At 46.4% G+C, this 23,801-nt stretch overlaps 1 protein-coding gene across 14 annotated transcripts in view; it reads left to right on the forward strand.

The window, feature by feature from the left end:
- The window catches only part of EHBP1 (EH domain binding protein 1), a 208,428-nt gene that overhangs the window by 6,547 nt on the left and 178,080 nt on the right, over positions 1-23,801 (forward strand). For all 14 annotated transcript variants that reach the window (XR_004749520.1, XM_035322052.1, XM_035322061.1 and 11 more), the window contains one exon: positions 21,523-21,580. Coding sequence is in view for 13 of the 14 variants with exons in the window: in XM_035322052.1 (XP_035177943.1) it covers positions 21,523-21,580 (58 nt within the window). In the remaining variant the exon portion in view is untranslated. The remainder of the gene's footprint in view (positions 1-21,522; positions 21,581-23,801) is intronic.

Consider the following 23,801-nt stretch of genomic DNA (forward strand, 5'->3'; position numbering starts at 1 on the left):
CCTTCTTTGCACCCAAAGAAAATCCTTCGTGTCAGAAATTCAGGTCTGCTCCTTTGGGCTCTCTGCCTGGCTTCTGTCAGGGGGTTGTCTCCCAGTCCTTACTCCTTCCCACCACCTCTATATCCATATGTCTGTGCCATAGACCACAAGTTGGGGGCTTCTCATCTAAATCGCTGGCTGCGTGTTGTGCAGCGAAGATGTTTTCAATAGGAGGGGTACAGGTGTATGTGAAATCCCTCCTTGTCAGTGCTGCATGCTTACACCTGCTTTCTGCTTGCAGTAACCCTTTGGGAGGGTTGGAAACCCCGTGAGCAGTCCCTAAAAGACCTCACTGCTGGAACCAGGCACCAAGCTTTTTCCTCTAACAGAGAGAGACTTGGGTTTATCATAAATGGTTGCTCAATGTTGTATTTGTCTTTGAGAGACAGAATTCTTTCCAGCAGCTCCATGACTTTGTTTACCATCCTAGCAGTAACAAAAATAATTGTCTGAAGCAGAAGTTATTAGGTTATAGCCAGGTGTAGACAAATCCATCCTAATGGTCTGTCATTCACTCACTTAAAGGGACAAGGCTGTTTCCTTGAATAAATAAAATACAGTGCCTCGGAGTTCCACCACAGCTTTATTTTTCTGAGAGAGAAGCTGTGTGTGCTCAACTTCCTCGCAGAGCTTTGCAAGTAAATAAAACCTGGCTGTGTTCCTGCAGGCACTGTTGCGTGCGTACAGTCAAGTGCGTGCACTGTTCCTTTGAACCCGGTGGACTCGAGCAGGAATAAAGGTATTTTTTTTAAGGGTTGGATCGCTGTGAATGCTCTTTTCAGCTCTTTCAGTGTTACGAGGTTAAATAAAATGAAATATTATGACATTGTGGAGGCCTCAGCTGAGCTGAGTCTTCAGTCTCTCGGGCTGTGCAGTGCCAGTCCGTTACTTCAATTAGTTTTTAATTGGTTGCAGAAAGCTGAAGCCCCTTTCACAGCCTGGTGTGAATAAGGAGAGGAGGAGGCTGGTAAGGTTGGCTAAAACTGAGGAAACTCTTATAAAATGAACCAACCCTTGAGCTCCCCCCAGCAAGAGCATTCTGCTTGGATGGCTTTGTGAGGACGGAGGGGGGTGTTTGTTTACTTGGGAAGGCTTTCCCAGTTTACTCTGAGGGGACTGTGTGCTGAGCGTGCCGCTTCCCTTGCCCCATCTCTGCTTTTACTCCTCGGAGTGGGTGCTGCCACTCGCGGGCTGTTTGCTGCCTCGCCGTGGGACACTCCCCAGCCTGCTCTGCGTGTCCTGGAGTGGACTCTGAAACACAGGAACTATTCAGCTCTGAACTTTTGTTCCTTGCTTTTAAGATATGCACACAGCAGTAGGGTAAATAAAGTGGCCCTTGTTTTCTTCCTCTTGTTGTCTTTGTTTGAAAAATGTATTTCTGCTGCGTACGGTTGGTGGAAGCGCATTGCCTCGCAGCTGGGAAGCCGTGGGCTTTGGCAGTCGGGGCACAGGATGGCTGCGGCTTTTGGCACCTGGAGATGCATTGCAGGACTCGGGAGCTGTGGGTTAAGCATGAGCTAAAATGAGCAGAAATGGCACTGCCATTGCTGGTGGCTCAGGCCCTGACTCACGAGGCTCGCTGGGTTCAGGAGCGGAGCCGAGATGTCGCTGTCCCTTAGCAAGCGTGTTCCCCTGCGTTCCCCTGCCCCTGTGTGGCACTGTGAGCTGCCAGCAGCCTCGTTTCGTGCTTGTAAGGTGAACCTTGTTGAGGTTCTCCATGTGGTGGAGACTTCTTGTTGTGGGTCCTTTCTTTCTTACTTCTCTGACTTCATTATTATTTAAGGAGACTTTCTTGAGGATTATTGCAAAGCCGTGGCCAGGCTGTGCAGTTGCTTAACTGTCTGCAGCTGCCGAACTGTGATCTCTGTGGCTGTGTATTAATTTTAGCGTAAACTGGCTTTGGATTTTACTTCATGTGCACGCTCAGTCCTGCAGCCGTGCTGTGGGCTTTGTTTTGGGTGTGCTGCTGCATCAGAGCAGCACGTTGGCAGATCTGCTTTTTTTTTTTTTTTATCTAACGCATATGCTTTGAAAAACGGCTTTGGTGCTGACCGAACATCACAAGGGCAAGGTAGTTTCCCGTTCCGGGGACAGCTGACTTAAAACACTTGATGGCCTTTTCAGACCCCACCACTTCACCTCAGTTTTGACCCACACGTTACCACAACCCCCATTGCTCTCACTTCCCTGGGGCCATCCCCTACCTCACCCAGAAGCAACGTTTGGGTCCTTGCTGCTGCCAGACGGGTGGCACTGGCTGCTGCGGGGCCAGCTGTGCGTTTCAGTGGCTGTGCAGCATTTCCAGGAGCACGTGCTCGTGTCCACCTGGCAGGGCAAGCCCCATCGCCTTGCTTTGTGCTGGCTGAGGTCAGCTCTGGGCTCCCCACCAGGTTTGGCGCTGCCCGATGCCCTCAGACATTGGCCATCCCAAGCTTTCTTCAGGGCGAAGGCAATGGTAGTAATGCCTGTGCTTTTCGACCCAGTGCTGTAAGCTGGCCTTTTCCTCCCAGCTGCTCTCAGGAGGATGTGTTTGCGTAGTACTGTTAATATCAAAAGCCGAATTAAATGGAGGAATTGGAGAATCTGGACCACTGAGCGCAGTTGGCAGCGCGTGGTGCGCTGCTGCTCAGCGTGCACTGTGAACTTCCTTTACTTTCAGGGACTGCTCGTTAAGTGAACTCTGAATCCCTTTGTTTATGGCAGTACATAAGGAGGGGATTTAAAACAAAACAGAAAAGAGCTGTCACAACAGCTTAATTCTCTTTTCCAGCAAAGACCTACCTCAGCAGCCCGTGCATTTCTAGACCAACCTGTTGCTGGTTTATTTACGGTTTGTTAGCAGAGGAGTTAGCCCTGATAGCTGCTGCTAACACCTGCCATCACTGCAGCTCTGGAGTCATGCTTTTAGGTGGGTGAGTCTGGGTGTTCTTACCTGTTTGGCTGTGGGGTTTTTCTGCTTGTACCTGCTCTCTTCTGGAAAACTGATGTAGGGGTTTGTCTCTTCCCGTAGGTAACCTGAACAGGAGCTGTTAAGCTGCAGAAAACTTGCAGGAAAACAAGAGTTTTTAACTGCTCCTATCTTCAAATGCAGATCTGAACTGGATAGAGCACTTGAAATAAGTTGCTCTTAAGCAAGTGAATATTCATGAAACTTCCCCTTGCATTCCTTTATCTCTGACATGTAAGAAAATGTTAAGAATGGGAAAGTCCTGACCCTGTTTTCACCACTTCCTCTCATACCACAAAAAGCAAAAGAATCTAGCTGAGGCACATCTAGGATATTAACATTTACCGTTAATGCCTTCTAAATATCCTTTCTTTTGAATACCTATGGGATGGTGCTCTCATCCCCATTTATTGGGGTTTGTGTATGAAGAAAAATGAGTTCTTTTGGGTGGCAGGCTTTGCTTTTCATTTTTCATTTTCTTGCTAAAATCATTTCCTTTTAGATGTCTGCTTTGAGCTCTACTGCCTGCACACCCTTTCAGAATACCGAGCCACAGACAATCTTAAAACTGTACAGGAATTATTTTCTTTCCAACGGGTTCATTTTTTCCTGCAGTAAATGGGATTTGTCTCTTTTTCATTTCTGAACTGCAAGATAAGCAGAGTAATTTTAACCCCCAGTTCTCGTAGTGGCTGATGTAATTGTGGGGGTTTCTGACAGAATTGAGACAACAGTGTGCGAGCATACTTACTGCCAGAAGCGTGGTCATCTTGCGCTTGGGTGCAGGAATAGAGAAATTCTCACCTGTAGGTTCAGTCCTGTTGTCTGGGGAGGGCCCCGATGAAGTACTCGCAAAGCATCAAGTCTGCTTCCCCCGGGAAAAACGTGCTGACTGGGGCAAGTAGAATGAATTTGTCTGAAATAAATTTTAGGGAAGTAGAGTGCTTTCTGGGGGCCACTGGAATACCTCTTGTTTTAGCAGCAGCTGTTACAAAGAAGGTGCTTGCTTGATTTGTAATTGAGTTAACAAATTTTAAGTGGGGGAAAAATTTTGAGCTACTCGCGACTATAAGACCGCAGCCTACCATAACTTATGTCTACCTCTCTGTGAGGACAGTCGATATCTTTTATGGCTGACGGAGCCCTGTTAGAGCCCAGAGAAGCAGGAGCCTGCTGCCTTGTTAGCCTTGCAAAAGGGCTTTTCTACCCCCCCTCTTCCTTTGGAATGGGTGGGCACAGAGAAGGCTTGGTGAGGTTTGTCACGGGTCTTATGTTTCCTCATCTGCTGCCTTCAAAAATGGTTGGCCTTACTGCATTTTATGTAGATTATTTGTTCGTTGCGATGTTGCTCAGTGATGGGAAGGATGAGCTGTGACGTGAGCTGAGCTGTTGGGCCAGCAGAGGGGTAAAGGAGCACGATGTAAGGCTTTTTGGCCTCTTTGAATGTCTTTGGGTCTGCCTGTACAAGCAAATCCTGTTGTGTTTGGAGATACAAAAACTGACCTACATACAAGCAACTCGTGTGCAAAGCAAAAATTATTATTTTGGGGAACAGCCGTGGAGCCTTCTTGCATTTCTGCCAACGTCATCTCTTTGGTTAGCTTGTATTTTACTGCTGGGGTCTTAGCTTCCCTTTCGTGTGGAACATCCCTTTCAGCAAAGCAGAAGTTAAGAGTGGGGAAATGCATTTATGGAAGCTGGTAACAGGACAGAGAAGTCTGTCAGCTGTGTAATATGTAAGGTTCAAGATGCGGTGTGTGTATATTTAGTCAGTGTTGCTGAATTTTAAGAGGAGAGAAAGCCTGGGTGCTGGCAACGAACAGTGGAGTGGGTGGCAGTAGGTGTAAGGGACAAATCCTGTCTGCCCTTGTGTACTCTGGGAGGCTCCCAGCTGTGCTGGGCACACAGTTTAGCAGGGTTTGAAGTCTCACTTTGCTTACAACCATGCGCTGTTTTGCTGGCAGGTGAAGCGGTTCTGAAACAGCGAAGTATCGCGTTATAATGCCCAGTCCAGGACCTTATTCTCCTGTCGGGTACAATTCCTTTCAGCTTTTTGTTACACAGACAGAAACGTGCTGACCCAGCCAACCCTCATGTCATTCCACCTTAAAACTGGAATTTTGGGTCTTGTGGGGCTTTCAGGCTCGATTTTGCTGAAGAGGCAATACATGCAAGTATACTCAGAGCTCATCTATATGCAGCAGCTCCCCTGTTTTCCTGCGCCTTTGCAATCAATGTCACACAGCACCTATTCTTCCTTCAGACAGGAGATAGCAGCACACAGGTACCTTATCTGGAGGCATTTTCATGTGAATAGCTGCACAGCCAGTTGAAGCACTGGTGTAGCAATAGCAAGTGGGTTTATATTTTCTGTTGTACCAGAGTAACTGTTCCAGCTCGGAGGTGCTTCCCTAATTGAAGAAATTTTTCTTGTCACAAATTGTCCTGAGCATGCCTTGATTATCGAAAATGTTGCTGAGCCTCTGTTGGTGTCAAGGGAGGAGAACTCCATCTTCACTTGAATTTTTAAGTGTGAATCCTAAAAATAGCTGTACAAATCATAGGGCAGGAGCTGGAGTCAGTACTGCGTGCTTGGATGTCACTAATGGCCCGTAGATGAACAAAATGAGGCTTTGCTCAAACACACATCTCCATGCTTCACTTTCCTAATTTGTAAGAGTCACAGTTCTTTCAGAGCCTATTTTTAAAGGGAGGTTACAGCTCCTCTTGATGAATGCTAATTACGATTTCACCTTTTTTTAAATGCTAGTGATAGTAACAATCATCCTGTTAAAGAAGAAAGCTAAATTTAACGTGTTCCAGGGATTCTTTCTCTGGTAAGTGGAAACAAACCGTGTAACTCAAATATTTCTGCTTTTAAGATGCAGGTGGAAAAAGCCTGGCTATTATTATCATATGATGTTTAAAAACAAAATCAAAGCAATAAACAAAACCCGAAAACCTCCAAATGCATTTGAAAGGAGCTCTCATACTGAATTTTCTATTCAAAGGAATATTTATGACTTTGTGAAGAAAACTGCATTGTGTCTGCTCCTCAATGTCATTCCACTTGGTTCAAATTCACGTCTCGGGCTCGTCAAACCGAGGCACCCTCCTGCTGTCACCGTGCTGGGTTTTCCTCATGGGGTCTCTGTGTAGGTTGTTGGCTGTGTTGGTGGCACGTGCCAGTTTGCGGGCAGTTGATGTGGGAAGGGAACAATGCAGCATCTACAGAAGTACTTACGTGCTCTTATGATTTAATGCATTTATGCACAGTTACGGGAAGATAATAACACTTTATAACTCTTTTTTTTGGAGCTAAATATTTTATCAAAGCATGTTCTATCTCTTTATGTGAGCCTGGGAAGCTGGTTCTGTATGTGTGTGGCTGGGGGAGTTCATTTTTTTTCTGTCCCAAGGCAAGTTCCCCGTCACAGCAGAGAAGTTGCTCGCTGTATTCACGTGCAGGCAGGAGCTGCACAGTAGTCTTGTTGAAAGTACTGGAAGTGGTAGAGCTTGCAAGGCTATCTAGGTTTTTCAGTTACTAAAAGTAGTAGTAAAAGTTCTTTTTGCTCCTCACAGAAATAATTTTGGCTTGGTCAGTTGAGCACCCTCCTTTGTTGCATACTTGGTGAATTCTTTGCTGTTTTTTCTATGTAGGAGGGTTTGATTTTTTTAGGGACTGGGAATGAAATCAATTTTGCTTCTCACTTTGTTAGAAATAGTGGTCTGAACAACACGAGTCAGAAAATCATGGCTCCACGCTAGGCTTTCTTTCAGCTTCCCTGCTAACTGTAGACAAGTCATCTTTTCTATCACGCCCTAATTTGGGTGCACAAATCATCTTCCGTCAGCTTTCCTACAGCTTTACGTCCACAATTACTCATAAGGAGGATTTATGCCTGCTTTAAAGGCCAGAAGGCAGCAGCTCTCCCTTCTGTGGCACTGGTGTAAAGCAAGTGAAGAGGTGCTTCGCTGTGCAGAAATAACTATGGAGCGCAGAGAACTTGGGGCACGATTCCTGTGGTCCTGCAGCTCTGTCAGTGCAGGCTGATGCAGGACCTGCAGCAAGCTTTTGGCTGTGAGGAGGGGGCTCTTGTCTGTTTTCTGCTTATTTTTCTGTGAGTGACTTGGCATTACGAGAAGAGTATGTGTAATGGGTGAGTGCCAGGGTGAGGGGAAGGAAGGAATTTGCGTGAGGATCCAAGTCCATCCTCTCTGGATCGGCATTTCTGAGATATTTTATCCAACAGGGGTGATACACTCTATCCAGTGGGGGTGATATATTAGAGAACAACAATAAGGACTGCTCTTCAGCGGGACGATGGATGCCTGAAGCGTGTCGTTGCCCTTGAAAAGCTCCATGCTGATGGCTTCGGCGCGGGAAGTTCAGGGGACCTGCGCTGTGTGTCAGAGCAGTTGTGGCAGGCTCACTGACAGTTCAACCCCAAGTGCTGTAAAAAATAGAGGCGTTTATGTAGAAAGCATAGAGCTAAATAAAGGCCAAGACCCTGTTAAGCTCTGCAGAGGCTTTTGGGACAAAAGTGGGTAGGCTGGAGCTCCGGCAGAGCTCCGGCAGAGCAGCAGCTGCCCAGCAGGACAGAGGCTTATCACTGCTGATACAATCAGAGCTGTTGGAATATGCTACTAAGCTCGTTGACTTCAATACTGACATCCTCTGGCTGGATTAGAATTACCCATCACCTTTCTTCTTCCCCCCTCCACTGCAGCAGAATTTCTTCTGCGATTTATTTCCCGCTTGGATTTCAGGTGATTTTCAGGTTCCTCTTTCATATTCCTTTGGCAAAATCAGTCCTGAAAACTTGTGGGAGAGGGAATGTGGCCATTGGGGATAAAGTCACGCTTTATTTCCTACCCTTTAAAAATGCCAACAATTCTGTGCAGGGTGTTTGCTGCTATTGTTTTGCTTGTTTATTTCTCCAGCGTATCTGTCCTGTGACGTGCAGTGCAAGAGGAGATAAGGTGGCATGTGAGACATTTGAAATATTGATGAGGCTAAATGTCAGGGACCGCTCCGAGCTTGGACAGAGCCAGGCTGACTCTTGGCTGTGACCCTCGAGCCAGGAGACCCTCAGCGCCTTTTCGTAGCTCCTGCTTTGGTTTCTGGCTGATTTTTGAGGACAGGGGTATGGAAACCAAATGCTTCAAAGCCAGACGATAAAAGTAGGCACTTCTTCTCTTTTGAATGATGTTGTTTACACCATCAAGCTGGCCGTGCAGCGTCTTCACCTCCCAGATGTTTTGTCAGTGGCATCACTCGATCCCTTTCCCTCACCCCTTTGGTGTTCCTGCTGGAAGCTCCCAGTGCACACGTGGTCCCCATCCTCTTCTTGGGAGAGGTAAGAGGAGAAGGAAGAGCATGGCTGAGGAGAAGAGGCAGCCTGCATCCATGTTCAGATCCCAGGGATGCTCAACCCAAGTGAGACATGAGAGCATGTCAATGCCCCAGCTGCTGCTCTGCCACCTCTGCCCTGCTGCTGCTCAGGGACAGGCTTCACCCACAGGGTGGCAGAGCCCCTGGGCCCCTCAGGGTCTCACACGACCCTGCTGTGTGCATCACATGGGCGCTCTGTGATCGCTGCACGTATTTATAGAATGGCCTCGTGGCTCAGGGGCTGGGTGTCAGGGGGCAAAACACTCTTAGGAGCTGTTGTGTGAGTAGATGTGCATCATGTTCAGCGTGGGCAGCCCTGCGCTTGGCAGAGGGAGTCCTGACCTTCACCTGCTATAATTTTAACAGGAATTAAAGGCTTGAGTCCACTAGGTTGTGTCCCAAGAGCTGTAGATCCTCTGCTGGACAGCGTGGGGGGAGCCCATGGGGAAGGCATCCTTTCTGCGCAGTAGCAGGGGTTTGAAGCATGAGCGCTAGAAATGCCAGCTCTCATCTGTCAAAGCCCAAGGGATGAGGTTAAATTAACAGATCAAGCTGAGATAAGTGTTTTGAGTAAGGTCTTGTCTGTGCTCACAAACCGGGTAAGCTAAGGAGAGCTGACTTAGAGCACCAAGCACATAAGTAAAGCCCTGTTGTGCTCTCCTTTGGATGCTGTCGTTCAGGAGAGGGGCTTTGTGCTGCAGGTGCGGCAGTCTTTCCCCAGGCGCTGCTCCGCTGGCCTGCCTGTCCTTCCCAAGCTCCCGTGTGACACGGTGGGGACTTGCCCCACGTGCCCAGTGCTGGCACAGCGAGGGCTGACTGCTCCAGAGCCTGATACGTTAAAACCTTGCAGGCTTCAGCTGTTAAGCCTTGCTTGTTCTGAAGATGAAAAGTGTGTTTTGTGTCGAGTACGCTGAAATATGTGGAAAATCTCATTTTTTGCAGGACCCTGGGACTTTGCGTGCCCACACATGGCTGTGTTGGTGGTGATGACTCTGCACATAGCTGCCTTTCCCGCCCAGAGCTCTGTGTGCTGCTGGGCTGCCAGGGTTGGTTCCTGTTCCCTTGATGGTTAGTTTATAGAGTGGGTCTTTATTCATTAGGCTTCTTTGCTCTTAATTAGGTGCGTGTATCCAAACTCTGAGATTTGTTAATTTAACTTAGCTTCATTTCATTACCACGTTACCCTTCTGAAGCTTGAAAGTACCATTTTTTTCTTTCTGCTTATCCACGTTTAGTGCCAGATCTCGCAGTGTGTGATCTGGTTAGGAGGCTTTTGCCTGTCTCTGGCAGGGTGATGTTCGTTGCTGGGCACAAGCGGGTGCTGCAGCAAGGCTGGGGACGTTGCCCTTTGCTTGGAAGGGACGCCTCTCAGCACTCCATGAGATGAGATGTGTGCTTTGCTCCAGGAACCAACCCAGCTTCCCTTTCTGTTCACGTTTCTGACCAGACACAGTTGTGTTTACAGATAAAAAAATTTAAATTAGAATAAAATTGAAATCTAGGGTGAGACAAAATTATTTAATCTCTTAAGCTGTGTGCTCTATGGGATAGAGGGGCTCTGTCTCCTTATCCGTTTGCCTCATTTAATGGTACAAGACTGGAATCCAGCCTGCAAGACATCAAATCCACTTAATAAAAAAAGCTGGATGGCATCCAGGAGTCTCTTCTGTGGCTGCAGATGTTACTTTACAAGATCCATCAGCGGATTAAAGCGGCCGTCAGGCTAAAACAAAACCGGGCCTTGTGCTGCAGGGTGAGGAGGGTATGGATTTGGGGTGTCATTGGTACATACAGTGCCCACCAGGGTGGCACGGGATGAGGAAGAGTGTGTGATGGGTGACAAAGGGACTTGGAAACAGCCGATGCTGGTGGTGTCTCCACCTCCTAATCAGGAACGCGGGCAAGGAAGGGGCCGCGCTCGTTTTCAGCAGCTTATATCCCAAACCACTGAAGATGCAAAGGACTCTTGGCGCCTTGTGGAACGTCCTCCGATTGAATAGCGGTTGCCAGCTGTCTGCCTTTCAAGGAAGAGGCTGTGTGGGTCACTGTGCTGCAAAACCAAGTGTGAAGGGCCGTGCTCCTGGCTGCCTCGCGAGGACGGCTTGGCCGCAGGGCTGCTCTGCCTGTTGGAGGGCTCGGGGTGTGGGACCTCCTGACTTCAGCGAAAGCTAGGTCAGCTTGTAACAGAAGAAATACAACATATGAAGATTAAATAATAAAAAAAAAAAGGGCAGGCTGAAAGATGCTATTTATTTATGTGTATTTGTGTGCTTTCCACATCAGCATGGGTTCAGCTGTGCTGCAGGTTCAGTTTGTTTTGTTTTCTTTTCCTCTTTAAATTGAAAGCCGTGCTCTGAAACATTCATACTAAATGTGCTGCTCGTTTCCAGCTTAGCTGATCCTGAAAGAATTAGTTACGGTCTTTTCCAGGTTGCTCTTGGGCATCTTACAAACAGCAGCAATTTGGAAAATCTCTTGAAGATCCTTAGTTGTTGGTATATTTGGGTTTTGTTTGGTTTTGACCTTGAGATAGCATGGGTTTCAGCAATTGTATCCACAAATGAGGAATTCTGGTATTTGTGAAATACAATTCATTTTGTCGAAGCTGTAAGATTTGTGGTAGTGGTGTGGTTTTTTTCTTGTTTTGTTTGTTTTCCCAAAATAGATCTTTGAGTTAGGGAATATTTTTCCTTTTTGTTTTGTTTACCATATCCAGCTGTAGCGTTGGCAGGACTTGCTCAGTCTCTCGAGTACCCATGGGTTAAGGCGCAATTTTTCTTCGCCAGTCCCTGCTGCTGGATGTGAGCCAGGGGTGGGACTGCGAGGGCATTAATTAAAAGGTTCAGTCAGTCTAAGTTCCTAAAAATGATCTCAATTTGTAGACTTTGGTGGATGTACAATTGTAGATGAAGAAACTGGTGATGTAAAAATAGAAGTGGTGTTGCTTTTGAGGCTGACTTGTGTAATGAGAAGTGTTAACTTGTGTTCCAGGAGGCAGCCTGGAAGCCATGCGACACCTTAATTAAACAGATTGAGCAGGAAGAGGAGGAGTTGTTCCGAATTTGCACTCTTTGCAAGAGTTACATAGCTGTAAATACTTAACCAACTCATTTCTTCGCTTCTCTTGGCCATGCCTCCATCTCGGAGCAGTTCTCAAAGGCCACTGACATGACATGGGTGTCTCGTGGGCAATGTGGTGGCAGTTTCTAATACCCTACAACAGGTCCTTTGAAACCATATGGAAACATTTTGTAACTCTGGTAATCAATGCTTTTGCTGACATGCAGCAGAATCATGGCTTTAATTTTGATCACTATCCATGTGCAATTCACTGCTGCAAAATTTATCATGTTTGCTAATTCTGTGTTTTGTTTTGTTTTTTTGTTGCCTGTTGACAGTCTCACTAAGCACAGAGCGCATGAGGTTTGTGGAGGCTTTTGGGGCTTTTAGTTGTGCTTGGTGCTCAGGCGTGTGACTTGGTTGGGGACCCAGGTGTAAACGCAAGGTTTTCCGTGGTGTTTTGAAGCTCTGGTTGCTTCTGAGGTCTTCAGCTGAACTGCTGCAGTGTTTTTTTCCTCTGTTTTTTCATCTCTGAACACGGCAGGACAATGGATTTGCCTCCAGTGAAGCCCCCATATACTGAGGAGGAGAAGAGGAGTTCTTCCCCAGAACCAGGTGCTTTGCTGAAAGCAGCTGGCTCGTGGTCTTAGGGTCGCTTAACTGAGGTGATGCCAGCATCCATGCTGCGGGAGGAGCTTGCCAGCACGTCGCTCAGCACCCTTCTTCCCTGGAAGCGGGTTCCTGCTTCTCGTCACCGTATCTGTTACGGCTGTGCTTGAGAACTGACAATATTTGCTAAATCTGATCTCCCGGGCAGAGATAAGGAAAGCAGCTAGCAGCATGCCGCTTTTTCATTCCCTACCTTTTGGTCTTCATGATATTAATTTGCAAAAGCAGGCTGATGGCAGACGAGAAACCTTTAATGGAGAACTCATTGTGCATGGACCAGGAGGGTGCACGTCTCAGCATAAATTAAGGATTAGTGTAGGACTCAGTCAAGTCATGGTTCAGGAAGCTAAGCGTGAGTTTCTATCACACAGAACTCACCACGCTGCTCCCTGCGTGGACACTGCACACCACAGGTCTGCCTCTTGGCTTGCTCCGTACCAGTGCTGCGCTACCCAGCTTTCTTTGGGAGTGGATATCAAGAGTTTGTGTTGTCTTTATGGCTTTAAGTCTGTACTCAGGTTTCTCAAACGTTTCAGGTATTGAAGAGGAAGACTTCTGCGAGTCTCGGCACCCGTTTTCTCTTTGTAGGTGTCAGCCTTTTTCTGTTGCCTGTGAGCATGTCAGTTCTGTCATCTGTGCACCCAGTGCAGGTGATGTGAGCTTTTTTTCTAGACAAAGCCCCAGCTGGTGCCGTTCCTCACTTGCTCCCTTCTCAGAAACTTGTAGGGTGTTCACAGTCTCTCTGCAGCTTCAACATAGAGTAGTTGCTTTGTGTACCCAACACATAGCCTTAAAAAGCAAAACAAACAAGCAAACCCTGGTGGTTTTGGGTTAGAAGGGACTTTCAAATGATGCACCTGCTCCTGCACACGCAGAACTGTAATCTTTAGGGTGAGTCCATGGATTGCATGGAGAGGAGGAGGATGGAGGCTTTAGTGTCTCATTGCTTCAGACACCTCTGCCAGGGTCCCAGCGTGTTGGATCATACCCTGCGGTCCTTCCTTTCTTTAATTGTTCCTAGTAGGCTGTGAAGAATCTCTCTTAAAACTGTTTTAGATGAATTAGAGGTAGAAAATCGTACTGTTTGTTACAGATCAGTTTCCCCATGCCGTGGTTTTGGTGACATGTGCCCAATTTCCTTTTGTTCTGCAGCAGTTGCAGAAATACATTTTTTCCCTCTTCTGTTTCCAGATTGAAAGACAGAAGAGCCTTCTGTTTGAATATTACTTCCAAAAAATAAATAAGGAGAAGTGGAACAGGATCCGGTTTGTAACGGGGCCTGATCAAAATTGTCAGTGCTGTACCAAGAAGCCTCGTGCATGTTTTCAGTCCAGAAGTGTGTTGTTTAACCTGGGCATTTGCTTTCATTGGGCTGAAGTTACATTTCAGGCAGCATGCGTTAAACTGTTTTATTGTGGTTGTGCTTTTTGCACTTTGTATGATAAACACATCTAGCGTTTGTGTCTGTGATGTTTCAAAATCAGAATGGCTAAAATGTAATAGTTTAGACCCCACTGCTTGGTGTCTGTCTGAAAAATTCCCGAAGGCAATGTGGTGAATGAGGACCGAAGCTGGAATTTGGGTTCCAAATTCCTGCTTTACTTGCTTAAGTTTGCTCAAACTGCCTTGGTTGCTGTTACTGATCAGTGTTTTATTATTTTACACCATGAGCAGGGACACTGACGAAGAGCGAGGCAGATGAAACTGATCATTTGTGTCTACATGACGAAGTGTGGGGTCGCGAGGCTGCACCAAGTCTGCACGTGGTGCTGGAGTTTCGTAGCAGATAGATGATCTCGCACTTCACCCTGTTAAACCAGCTTTCGAGCCCACTGTTATGGATGAGGTGAAAATGAGTTTGACTTCCAAAGAGCGTGTGTTTATTCACTTGGCAGCTGCCGGCCCCAGCTCTGCAGGAAGAGGAGCAGAGCAGGGAGTTCACGGCAGGTCAGGAGCGGGAGGACCCCACGTGCTGCTCGTCAGGGCAATGCACCCACTGAAAACTGAAAGCTTTTTAAAAACTGCTGATCAGTTGTTAAAATGGAGAGGGCTGCATATTCTGGAAAAGAACATGAAGAGGAAAATCAGGGATCTGAGGAAGATCTGATTCCTGGTAGCCTCCTGTGAGCTTTCCACTGTAAAGCAACGCGCTCTGTTCTGATAGCCTGAGCCATAGCTGGCTGCTCTGACACCCTGGTCTGGGCATTGTGGTGCTTAAATGCTCTGGCCTGGCTTGTCTGGGGAAGCTGGTTTTACAGGTGGGCTTAAGCAGCTCTTGTTTACTGTTTCTGTTTGTTGCAGAGCAGTGGGAAGCGTTCCCAGGCTCTGGTGTGGTAGGATGCATGGTGTGAATGTGCAGACTAAGCAGTGCTGGACTAAATGTCTGCCTAGTGGAAGTGTCTGCGATTACAGGAGAGTGAGGGAGATCCACTTGGTCCTGCTGGTGCGGTCCCCTTAGCTCTGCCTTGGGATGAGCGAGGCTGAATTGGATCACGTGAAGAGTGTTTCTACGTGGAGGGCAGGTGGATGTGACAAAATTCAGGGGCTGGTCAAGGTGTCCTGCTACTGTAGAAAGCACAGTAAAGGAAATTTCTGAAGCTAGGGTCAGTTTTGTGTTCTGCAGTATGAAATTCCCTTGAAAAAAAGCTTTAAGAACAGCTTTTGCTACCAAATCCTATTGAGTTTGTTTTTCTCAAGATTCTTTGCTGCAAGAACTCCTTGAAAAATGAAGCTGAATCTGTCCTTGTCTCTTGTTCTGAATAATGGATGAACTAAGGCTTTGTTTAATCCCGCTCATTCTGCAAACTTCGTTTGTATTTGGTTTAAGAAAACCAAGCCATCAGTGGCACATACTACACATTCCATGCCTAGCCTCACAAATAGATGCTGTGCAGACTCAGTAGGTCTGACAGCACTCGTGAAATAATCATAGCATCTCACTTCTTCGTTCCTTTTAGGTTTTCAAACCAAGCAAAGACAGGGTAGATCTTCTCAGGGAAAGCAAAGCATAATTCTGAGACAAAGAAGTTTTGTAGAGGCCAGTTTATTTAACTGCATGTGTCTTTTTTAAAAAAAAGTTTAATTTCATGAGAAAAATCAGTGTTTTGAAAAAATATGTAGAGACCTCTTGTAGGAAGAAATGGAGGAGGAAATGTACTGTGTTAAGTGCAAGAAGTGAAGACACAGAGGTGGAGGGATCTCGGTCACGGTGTCCTTTTGCTGTGCCTGTTCTCATGCTTGCTTTTTTGAAATTTCCCAGCCTCCCAAAGACTGTCGGATGGTGGCAGCGAGGGAAGAGCAAGCTTTGCTGTCTGCTAGGGGCTTGGGGTTTAGTCAGATAAATGAGGCTGGGAGGCTGCTGCTCTGGTACAGCCTGATGCGGTAACACCCAGAAGGTGCACAAGTGACCACAAGGCCAGGTGACCAAGTCACCCATCCTGGCTCAGCTTGGCATCTTGTTCGATCAGGTTGAGTGATGCGGAGCGGTTTGAATAGTGGCTGGCAGCATCCATGATGGAAGGGAAGGGGGAGTGGCAAAGAAAACCCAAAACCCAGACCGGAAAGGCAGAGCTTCACCTTGAAAGTACCTTAAGCGGGCTTTACCTGCCTGGCATTTTCTTCTCCCTGTTCCTGACGTGCATTCAGCGCTGTGCCTTCACTCAACAAGAGGGCTAATTTGGCAAACGCAGCAACGTGTGACATCATTCCTACCGGCATCTCGAGGTCTCTTTAAAGTGCCGATGGTGACTCACCTGGATGTGCTGGTGTTGTAGGCAGCTGTGGAATTTCATTGATTGCCACCAAGAGGAAACGCTGAAGGAAGAAGCTCAGTGCAAGATTGCTTGGTTAGTTCCTCGGCCAGTGCAGCAGACTACACTGCAAAGACAACTTTCCAAAGTAATTATTTGTAAAATGAGGAAAAAGTAATGTTCATCCCAAATCACTGGTGGTGCAGAACCGATGGTGTGTATTTTTAAGAGGCTGCTGAAGAGCCCCGATGGCATTCCAGCAGTCAGGTAGAAAGCTCTGTGCTGCTGGGGAGGGAGCCTTGCTTCCTAATGAACACCTCCCACGTCATGCTGGTGTGCACAATGCACAGGGGATGAAAGGTTAAAAAAAAAAAAATCTTATTGGTAGGACTTTGACTTCAGTCCTCAAGTAATTATTTTTATCCTTCAATAGGTGCATCTGCGTGCTATTGTGCTAACGCTGCTGCTTCTCTTGTTAATTATACTCCTTTATGCTTGCTTCACAAGAGTAATCTAGCAGTCTGTAGTAATTAATGCAGTTCTGATCAAACATGGGAAGAAAAAACTAGCTTCCCCCCAAAAAGCTAAGCTCAACACAGGCAATTAGATGCCAAAACAAACATGCGGGCTGCGTGTCTGTCTGTGGACATCCCCAAAAGGTACCTCCTGCATTACAAGCACGTAAAGATGGTTGGGTGTTATTAAACGTAACGATCCCTCGTTACAAACAAATCCTTGTTTGTGTCTGCAGCCTTTTAACCAGGGGGCTGTTAGTAATTGGTCTTGCCGTTGGCTTCAGTGGCCATAATTCAAGTTCGGGGCATTTGCGATCCTGTCCAGCAACAGATGCTAAATGTGAAGTCTTGTGTAGTTTTCTGCTTTCAGCCAGTGGGTTTGGTGGAGCAGGGTGTATCTTTCCTGGCTGACATTATCTGTTTCTGCTAAGGGATTTACAAAACAAGAGCTAGCAGGAGACCGATACCTTTTATGTCCTTCTCTCCCAAATGGTATTTGGAGAGTTCTGTAATCAAAATATCATGCCAAATATTTCCTGGAATCATCAGACCCCAGAAGACCTTGTCTCTTGCACAATCTCCCTGTCAATCAGTAAATTTTGTGGCATGTAAGGTGATGAGCAGATGATGTAGTTCTTTCGAGTCTGTGGAGTGTTTTTACTGCTTTATTAAATAAATGGGGAAGTCTGGTTCCATTTTTTTTTTTTTCCCCTAACTCAGTTGTTTTAATGGGAGAACTGAAAGTACCAGAATCGTAACTTCTGTCTGACAGGAAAAGCAGGCATGCTTTTAAATGGTAGATGTTTTCTTAATCTGTGTTTTTATTCTTGTATTATCAACTTCGTAGGGTGATGACAAAGCTTTTTCCTGAACCACAGGCTCTGCAATCCATATCTTCCCCATTGTTTTGCTGAGTAACTTTCACTTATCGCTTGTAAATAATACAATAAGCGTGGCCATAAACTTCCTTTTTCTCAGGGGTTGGTTTCCTCTTGTGAACCACACACAAATGAGTAGACGGCAGACACAAGGTTATGGCAGGCTTTATGAGCATCACATTTTGAGTCCAAGCTGGATGCTTCTCTTTGTGCCTTCAGCAGGGGCTGATGCTCCTCTAGAGGCACCTTCCTCCAGCTCCCAGGGGCTGCCTCCAGTGAGGCCAGATCCCCCCCGAAAGGTTGGTTGAATTGTACGGATTGAAGGAATTATTTAACGTGGAGATGCAGCAGTTCAGCTAAACCTCCCTTCTTGCCCCTGCCCCAGCCCTGTCTTCATAGGGTGAGCGGTGTGTTTTTCCTTACCTTGCACACCCTGACCCGGCTGGAGCTGAGCAAGTGGCCATCTGAAAGCTGGTGGCTTGGAGGGATGAGAAATGTTCTTGTGCCGCACAGGAAATTAATTTGATTCTTTATAGCTGCCCGTTGGTGTTTGTTCAGCTTGCAACACAGCGCGTTCTGTATTTGGAACAATTTCTGAGTGTACAAAGCACACTTACTGGAAAAACAACACAACTAAATCTGATCTTCAGCCTAACCGTTCAGGGGGGCAGGATTTGCTTGTGCTGTTGGTAAACGAGCAGCCCAGGTTTGTGATGTGCAGGAGGGGAGAAGTCTGGAGAAAGAAATATTATTTAAGTGTTTTAAATGAGTGGACTGAATTACACGGCTTGGGCACTTGCTAGCGTTGCAACATGCTCGTAACCTTCAACCAAATTTGCTGATTAAAATGTGAGCTGGGCTTTTCCTTTTAGAAGCGTATTGGCAGAGAAGAGCAGCGAGCGGGTTGCAGACGAGATGGTTGTTCATGGCCTCTCTTGTAAAACTGTCCAATGAGGTATTTTTAAATGGTTGGATTTGTGACTTTCTTGAAGAAAGCACCTTAGAAGAATTGCTGTTGGTGTTTTGTTTCAGTTGAGCATGTGCTGCGCTGAGCAGGGAAGCTCATCCCTTGGGATCTTCGCTTCCCTCCTCTCCCCATTCCACTTGGCCAAATTTTCGCTCTCCCATATTGTGCTTACCTTTCTCGTTTTTTTCTGGCAGAGTACCTCTAGCTGTGGATTTCTCAAATACTCGCAGCTGAAGGAGCACTGTGTGCTCAGTGCTTAGCAAAATAAATAGACTGCAGAGAGAGCCTCGGGGAACGAGCGGGTGCTGCTGGTGCTCTCCTATCAGCAAGGCTTGTTCTCCATCTGAGCTGAGTCTCCGGTTGTTTTTTTCATGTTAGTTTTTTTCTTTTTTGTATTCCTGGCAGAGGGGATTCTTCAAAATTGGGAAGTAAATCCAGTCTTGGTGGCAACTGTGTGTATGTGACACTGCTCCCACTCGGGAGCTGCGCTGAAGCACCAGCTGTCCCCGGCAGGCTGTGTAAAGCAGAGCAATGCCGTGGTTTAAAAAGAAATGAAAGAATTAAAATTCAATATGAGGTTGGTTACCAGCCTGGGACACGCATGCAAGAATCACAGGAGAGGACTGCCCACAGCTGATTGTTTTGTGTCCAGATTCTGAAGGATTCCTGCACTGGGGCTTGTCTACACTCCACAATTGCTTTGCTACTTAATTTTTTCAGAATAACAGTGTTGCATCTACACATAGCCACTTCTCTCTATTTTTTTTAAAGGCCTCTGGTATAGTCCCGTGTCTCTTGTAGAGCACCCCATCATGAACAAGTGTCTGCGGTGCAGGTGTGCATCATCCCTGCTTTGGATCACCTCCTTCCAGCACTGCCACTCCTCCTCCTTCCTCGCTTGGCTCCTGTGCCCACCTCTCCTGGCTGTCCTGTTGGCACACTTGTGTAACAGCTCCTGGGCCTCTTCCTCGGGCTGTCCTCCTGCTGTTAGCACGCCAGGAGCCGCCTGCGCCCTTCACTTCTGCGGCACGTCCAGCACGGGAGGGAATCTGGGGCTGTCAGCAGAAAAATCACTCGTGATGCCAAGGCGCGCAGGACAAGGTGAAAACGGTGCCTGGAGGGGATGGCAGTGCCTCTGCTGTCACCAGGCCTTTGCCTTGGTTTTTATTTTTATTTTTGGACCAAAGTGCTCTTCATCTGGGCCCTGGCCAGCGCTGTCCTGCCTCTTCCTGCCCAGGTTGCCATTGTGTGACGTTGGGGACATGGTCTCACGCTTGGAGAGGGAGTTGTCATCGCAGCAGCCACCGGCACTGCAGAAATGCGACTTCTCCTTGTTTTTCCTCCCTCCTCCTGCTTTTGGCATTACTCTGTGCTCAGAGGCAAGCTCAGGATCAAGTGAGTTGAGGATAAACTAAATTTGCTTCACAAGCAGATTTCTTAAATGGGAATAAGTCAGCTTTGAAGTGTGAAGTGAAACAACTCCAGCAAAAAAAAAATGTTTGTTGCAGGCTGGAAGTTTGGGTTGCCTTGCTTCAAGGCGGTCACTTGGGGGCATTTCTTTTTCTGGTGTCACAGGCACAACTCCACGAGTTGTGCTGGGGGAGGGGTGGGGAGTATGCAGCAGGCAGAACCCATTGCACCTGAGGCACCAAATGAGTGAAAAGCTGCCCAGGTGTAACAGATTGTCCTCGTTTACCAAACAGGGCTTTTCAAGAGAAGCCCCAAGAAGAGCCAACAAACACTTCAGGCTTCCTGAACAAGCCCTGAGAGAGAGCTGACAGAATTTAAAATGGAGCAGGTTATTTCTTTTTTTTTTTCCCCAAGCTGGGAATCAAGAGAAATGTTAATGGAGTAAGGTGCAATACAGAACAGCCAATAAAAGCCTCTGTCCTTATGTCCTGCACAGCAGCAGTCCTTTACCTGTGGCTGTTCTTCAGGATAACTTCAGTTCGGGGGGGATATGGATGTAAATTGTAGGTGATCTCTTAGTTTTATTGCAGCCTGCAGAAATGATGAACAGCTCAGTGGGAAAGTATGCGATGTGGTCGCCAGCACTTCAGCAGCGCCTTGGATGAGCTGTCAGCCTGGTAAACCAGTTGGCTTCTTGTTAGAAAAGAGCTGGCTATGAAGTAGATGTGATCTCCTGTGATTCTGAGTACTTCTGTGAATTTTATTTGGATGCATCTTCTCATGAATGCTTTGAGCATCTTCACTTCTTCTCTCTCCCCCCATACTGTGATTTTTTTTAGCAGGTAACAGACTTTGCTGTTGGCTGTAGAAAGGCAGGGGTTGTTACAAAAGCATCTCAAAAATGACGGTAGCGATTTTGGCCAGGCAGAGTCACAGCTTTGGCACGTTTCAGTGGAGATGTGAGCTCTGCTCAAAGTCCTTGGCAACGTTGGGCTTGCTGATGGAAGCTGTGTCATCGGCCAGGAAACAACTTGGAACGGAGGGTTGGGAGGCTCCGGAAGAGGGGTCGTGGGTCTGGAAGTGGGACTAGAAGCGTGGTCAGAGGATGGGAAGTGGATCACAGGTCAAAAAAAACCTTAAGTCCGTGTCAAAAATTACCCAGAACAACCGTAGAACTAATAGGGGTGATTAACCAAGACATAAATCTTCAGAAATCTCACGAGAAAATAATTTATACTGTATTGAGTTTCCATCTACGTTCCTTACAAATGCCAGATAATGAATTGCTTGGAGAGCCACGTTGTGTTTCAGCATGCTTTTCCTTTTGAGCAGGAGTTGAGGAAGCTCTGATTTATCTGTCTGCGGTCATCCAGGGAGATGTTGAGTGATGCAGTACTTCATTCTCTTGATTTTTTTTTTGAGGTATTCAAGTAGGAAAAGTAGTCCTTTGGGGATGAAAAAGTGCAATCACCTGTTTGCATTGCTCCTTAGCAGAGTCTTTTCAATCTGCCTGCTTAGAAATTCAAGCTGGATTTTGCATTGATGTTTATTTTGGTGCTGGATTGTTTCAAAGGTGTATTTAAAGAGGCTGGATCTGCAGAAGTGAAGTGTGGGCTGAATCCTGTTCGCTGCCCTGTGGGGAGATGCCTGCAGGCAAGGAGAGAAGGATGATATTAGTGTGCTGAATGAAGGACAGCCTTTTTCTATAAATAGAGCGTTATTTTTCCTGCTGAATGACTGCTTCCAAGAGTACTTTCAGATAAGCTATTTTTAAGAGATAACGTATCCTCTAATGATGTCATTATGTCTGTCTAGCAAGAGTTTTAATATGAAAACTCTGTTTTCATATTGATTTTGTTGTAAATGAATCTGTTTCTTCCTTTTCTTCAACAGGCAGCCAGATAAACTCGTGGTGGTTTGGACAAGAAGAAGCCGAAGAAAATCCTCTAAGGTTAGTTAATTGCTCATTAAGTCCCAGCTCTGGTGACAAGCAGCCTCAGCTCTTGGAGGGACCGGTCTCTTGAGTGTGGGGAGCAGCAGGAGAAATGAGAAATATTTTAATTTTCTTTTTTCCTTTTAACTCAGTTCAGCTGTAAAGCTGCAAATAAGCTGCTGTTGATGTCAACGCTAATTTATGGAAACACTTAAGTCTGATTTCTGCTTCGGTTATTTGTTTAGTGCCAGTGTCATCAGTTCAATTTCAGTTGTTAATTCTTAAGCAGAATTAGAAAGAAGAACGTTTCCCTACTAGAAGTGTCTCAAAGACAATATATATAGTAAAGAATCTGACATCCATGCAATAGATCAAGTGTGAATAAGAGACTTTTACAACTAGAGAACACTACCAATTGAAGAGAATACAAGCAGGCTTTTTCAGCCCTGTAGTATACCTTAGAATTAAATTTTAACATTTGATTCCTACAAACACCATGAGGAAGCCTGTGAATTTACGTCTTGTAGCTAATGACGTGGTAGCCTGAAGAAAGGCGAGTTAAGTGAAGTCTGTCCAATATTTGGGCATTTGTAAGGCTTCTCTTGCATGGGGTTGGGTTTGTTGTGTGCAACAGTCTACAAGCAGAGTAGCCCTCTTTCCTGTGAGCTTCACTGAACATTTCCTGCAGCAATGAATCTGCAAGCCTTACAAGACTGCTGTCTCCGTTAAAAGGTGCTTAGTTTGTCTAGACTGCTGGCTTTGACCGCTCTGGTAGCAAGATGCAGTTATCATGTCTGGAGTCTCCTTTGGGTCTGAGGAGAAGGGAAAGACGAGACATACAGTCTGGTCATGTGGTTCAGTTTCCATAGAAAATGAAGCTAAAAACACATGTCCTACATTTGCACCGAGACTGGAACAAATGGCAGAGATCTCTAAATGTCTGCGGTGTCTAACATGGCCATGTCTTGTGTGGCATTAAATTATTGACTAATAAGAGTACAGTCTGCTGTTAATCGTGGCAGTCAGTTGTTGCGGTGCCTGGGGAGGTGGGGAGGATGTTTCACATGTACAGCAGGCCAGCAAAGCTTTGTGAATGCTGTTCATGTTGGAAGATTTCTTCTGTCAGCTCGCGTCCTCTGGTGTAGGGCTGGTCCCATATGTGCAGAAGTTGTCAGGTGAGACGTGGGGCAGCTTGAATGAGCTGGAGGAAAGAAGCATCCTAGCCCCTGGGTGGGTTTGCGAGACTGCTCTGGTCTCCTCCCTCCCCTTGAGAAGCAATTTTTCCATATAGCTCTGCAACACGTGCTCGTTCCCCTGCCCCACAGCAGTTGCCTTTTACCCCGGTCAGGCCTGTGGCACGTGATCTTGTTCAGAAGAGGAAGTGTCGGAACCATTCTTTCACGTTTCAGTTAAATAGACACGGTTTAAGCTTGTGTGTGTAACTCTGTAATTCTCCCAAGAACTCTGGGATAGTGGAGGGAGGGCTCCCACACTGCAGGAGGTACCTTGACACTTCTATACACTGAAGAACCTAAATGTTTAGAAAACATGATACGTTTTCCTACCCTACTCAGGGGATAGATAACTGATTTTAAACTGGTACTCTTCTCTTTCCTGACTTATTTTTCTGATTGTCATGTGTATTTGCTCTATTTTGTCTTTTTAACCTGAGATGTAAACTATTCTAAGGTGTCTTTTCTAAAGCCCTGCTACTGACTGAAGGTGACTGCACAACCAAAGGCCCGTTCCAGTGCATGCATCCAAACTTCTCCTTTGGGGTATGAAAACCCAAAGGTATTATCCGGTGTGTAAACAGAAGGGTCTGAACTTAGGCTGGCTCCTTTTCCAAGATAACTGTTCCTGCTCGTGTTCTTGTTCTGAAGCACAGCTAGTCAGACTATCCCTCTTTCATTGAAGGATAAAATAGCTCAAGTTACACTGAAATTACAACAGTGTGTGTATCTGGCTACTAACCTGTGATGTAAATGTCTGTTGTGGCTTTTCTGTTTGTTTCCTTTAATTTCTGTAGAACAGACAGAAAAGGTAATGTAGAATGGTAAATTCAATATTTACACAACCACCGTAACCTGGAAGAGCTGAGTGAAAAGCAGGATGTTTGCCCATGAACAATTGACTTGTTGAGATCTAGGAGATGTTCAGGAACAGCAGGCCTGACAAAGTCCAGCGGAGCTTTGTGAAGTGTTGGGTTTTAGCTCGTGCTGTTAAGGGCACGATGCTG

The sequence above is a fragment of the Oxyura jamaicensis genome, chromosome 3 (assembly GCF_011077185.1).
Source record: "Oxyura jamaicensis isolate SHBP4307 breed ruddy duck chromosome 3, BPBGC_Ojam_1.0, whole genome shotgun sequence".
Lineage (NCBI taxonomy): Eukaryota > Metazoa > Chordata > Aves > Anseriformes > Anatidae > Oxyura > Oxyura jamaicensis.